The sequence below is a fragment of the Orussus abietinus genome, unplaced genomic scaffold (genome assembly GCF_000612105.2).
Source record: "Orussus abietinus isolate OABI.00-Male unplaced genomic scaffold, Oabi_2.0 scaffold736, whole genome shotgun sequence".
NCBI classification, from domain to species: domain Eukaryota; kingdom Metazoa; phylum Arthropoda; class Insecta; order Hymenoptera; family Orussidae; genus Orussus; species Orussus abietinus.
In genome coordinates, this window is record NW_019394900.1 from 1,948 (window position 1) to 5,118 (window position 3,171).

Sequence of the window (3,171 nt, forward strand, 5' to 3'; positions counted from 1 at the left end):
TTAAGATAAAAATATTAATTATTATGAATGTATACATATTTTTCGTTATACAAATTCTGTACAAATTTAATTTTTGTTATAATTAGTTTTATGGATTAAATGCGATCTATAGATTGCATTTAATCCATTTAATTATTACAATTATTATAGTAAGAAACTACAAATTGTTTTTGATTTACACTTTTACTCACAAACTCGCGTTCGCGATTTAATACCCAAGGTAATCGAAACTTGTAAAAATATTGCCACTAATCGAGGTTCACTGTGGTTCACTTGTCCCGACTATTTTCATGCGCATCTACGCTGTGCCTCCTTGAGTCTCTTGCTATTGGTTAGAATATTTTTTTCTCTGCTGTTCTCTTTCTATTATAGTGACAAGTCACGAGACTAGCGCAGTCTTTGCTTGGAGCAGGTGAACTAACCTGCCGTTACACTCCTCTCATAAGGAGAGTCCCCCCCCCCTGGGCAGGGTCGCGCGATCGGTCCTGTGCTGCCCCCTGATAGTCGGTGCAGGCGGCTAACGTACTTATCAGATGTTACCTCTCAGTAGCGACCCACCTTATTTCTGGTGGGGGCTCGCGCACTTGAGATGGCGGCTCACGTCCACTGAACTCCGTCGATGGTTTCCTCCTGTCCGCTCTGGCCTCTCTGGCCGCGCAGCGTACTAACGGCGGGAGCAGCGTGCAATTTAAATCGCCTGAGGGGCAGAATGGATTTCCTAAAGAAAATGAATATTTATAAACAAAAACAATGAATGAAAATGAAGTATTATTGCGGAGTGTCCCTGACCCACCTAACGTAGTGTTTGTTAAATGATAATTTACAGAAGTTTTTAAATAATATAATAAAATATGTTTTATTAAATATTAACAGTTTCTTAGCGATTCAATTATGTAGTGAAAAATAGTAACTGAGTAAACAAATGTTTCAATTTTTCAATAAATATCAATTTAAAGCCACGACAGTAATTTTCATTTTTATTGTATTGAAGTACTTGTTTAGGCTATAGGAAATATATTTATAAGTTAAATAAAATTTGGCTTATCTCAATCAATTTGTTATTTTCAAAGATATGTCAGCTACTTGGAAAATTATACTTTTGAAAAAATTTGTTTAACACGTTAATCGTCATGGTGGTCACCAGTGCCTAGCAGTTGCCGTTCACTGGTAACCACCTAGTGGTCAACATGTTATAGTTTTCAGTAGATTTTCTGTAATGAATATATTAAAATTATGTTACCTATGTTTAATCAGTCATTCTTGCACCTCAAAGAAATCTATCCTGCTCTTGAAACAATTGATGTTTTAAAGATTTGTCACATAACTTATTTTGTTTTAGATTCATGTTGAAAAGGGAAGAACTCTGCTATGTCACTAAATCAAATAACCCAGGCACGCTTTACTGTCAACCTTTATAATTTTTAGGTTTCCTAACACGTTGATTGCCATGGTAGTCACTAGTGAACAACAACCGCATTGCACTGGTGACCACCATAGCAGTCAAGGTGTTAACTTTTTGGCAGAATCCCTTCAATGTATATATATTTTAGGAAGGTCATAGAAGAATTAAAAAAAAATAGTTTTTTTTGTTCGAAACATGAGCCTATCCCCTTTAATCATTCTGCCTTTTTGTTAAATCCAATATGTTTTTAATGTAGACTTTTCATTATACTATTTCAGAACTATACGACTACTGCCTGAATGAGAATATAGCAGATAAGAATCTCATAGCTAAGTGGAAGAAAGTTGGTTATGAAAACTTGTGCTGTCTCCGATGCATCCAGACACGAGATACAAACTTTGGTACAAATTGCATCTGCCGTGTACCTAAGGGAAAGCTGGAGGAAGGCAGAATAGTTGAATGCATTCACTGTGGATGCAGAGGCTGCTCGGGTTGACGTTAAATAATTTTAACATTTAAAGACAACAACCGGACTCAAGTATTCTTGTAAATAATTGTGTTCACAATGCGAGCACTACTCTGCCAATCCTTTCCTCTACTGTGCACATATTAATTGAGTGATCCATTAATTCACTGACCAAAGATTTATAATTCATCCCCTTAGTCTAAATTTCATTATTTTTTGTAGAGGGAGTTAAAAGGACTAATATCCATTACATTACATTTCTTTTCACGGAAAGTGCAAGTGGGAATCCTTAAAGTTAGAGTGGATCCCAAAACCTTTACTGCAAGCAATTTCTCATCAGGTGGTAAATTACTGCATATTTTTAAAAAATCATGTTCACAAAATATGAATTTGAATGTATTCTTGATGATTTAGCTCTGGGGAGCTTAGAAAAATGAAGGTACAGATTTAAGATCTTAATTCAGGATAAAAACATGAATCATTACGTGAAATGACGAATTCACATTGGTTTATTGCAATCATTTTGAAATTTGTTTTGCTATAATTTGGACTATGAAAGTAGATTGTAAAGGCTATAAAAAAAAACTAAGTTGTATGATTATATTATTTCATTACGAGAGACAATTTTTTTTTCTTTTAAATTGAACCGTCTGAGCAATTTCTTGCAAAGGACCAAACCAGGCGTCTAACCCATGGCCTAATAAGATCGTAAACTTTTACCACTTATATGATGTTTAACGACTTTTCTCATAACTCGATTAAACTGCATAGGCGGCAAAGATGAGTTGGTAGATTGCTCACAGGCAGAGTCGGGGGGGGGGGGGTGACACTGCCATGTATCGGGGTGTAACGCTTATGCACTACCGCCATCTTCGGTTGGAGTAAACCTTTTTCGCGAACTGAATTATTTGGCGGGCTATTCAAATTCATTTATTAAACGAAGGGATATTTTCGGGGTTTAAAAAGTACTTGCAATGATTAAAACAGACNTCCCAGAGAAATGAGAATATTAGAAAAGAGTCGATCAGAATGATACTTGTTCTATCAACTGAATCAACTCTCGAAAAAGTTAAACATCACGTGTAACTCGAAATAGCCACATTGGCAAAAACAGATGAGATTAAATTGTTTACTTGCATTTTAAATACAAATACAAGTCATAAAATTACGTGTCCGAAAAAGGCATGGACAACGGAGGGTTAACATTACGACTAGATGGCACAGTTAATAGAGAACAGAGACGACATTTTTCGTGGAGGAATTGATCCCCCATTCCCTCTGTTAATTACTTGATCGCGGTCGC

The 3,171-nt window shown here is 35.9% G+C and overlaps 1 protein-coding gene across 2 annotated transcripts in view; it reads left to right on the forward strand.

Annotated features, from left to right (window-relative positions):
- LOC105702943 (protein BUD31 homolog) overlaps nucleotides 1-2,594 on the forward strand; it is a 4,364-nt gene extending 1,770 nt beyond the window's left edge. Inside the window, exons 3-4 of one of the 2 annotated variants that reach the window (XM_012430917.1) lie at nucleotides 1,681-1,803; nucleotides 2,091-2,594. In XM_012430917.1, coding sequence (XP_012286340.1) covers nucleotides 1,681-1,803; nucleotides 2,091-2,161 — 194 coding nt within the window. In that variant the 3' untranslated portion in view covers nucleotides 2,162-2,594. Of the gene's footprint in view, nucleotides 1-1,680 lie in introns of both variants that reach the window. The other variant, XM_012430916.1, reaches the window with a different exon arrangement.
- The last annotated feature ends 577 nt before the right edge of the window (nucleotides 2,595-3,171 follow it).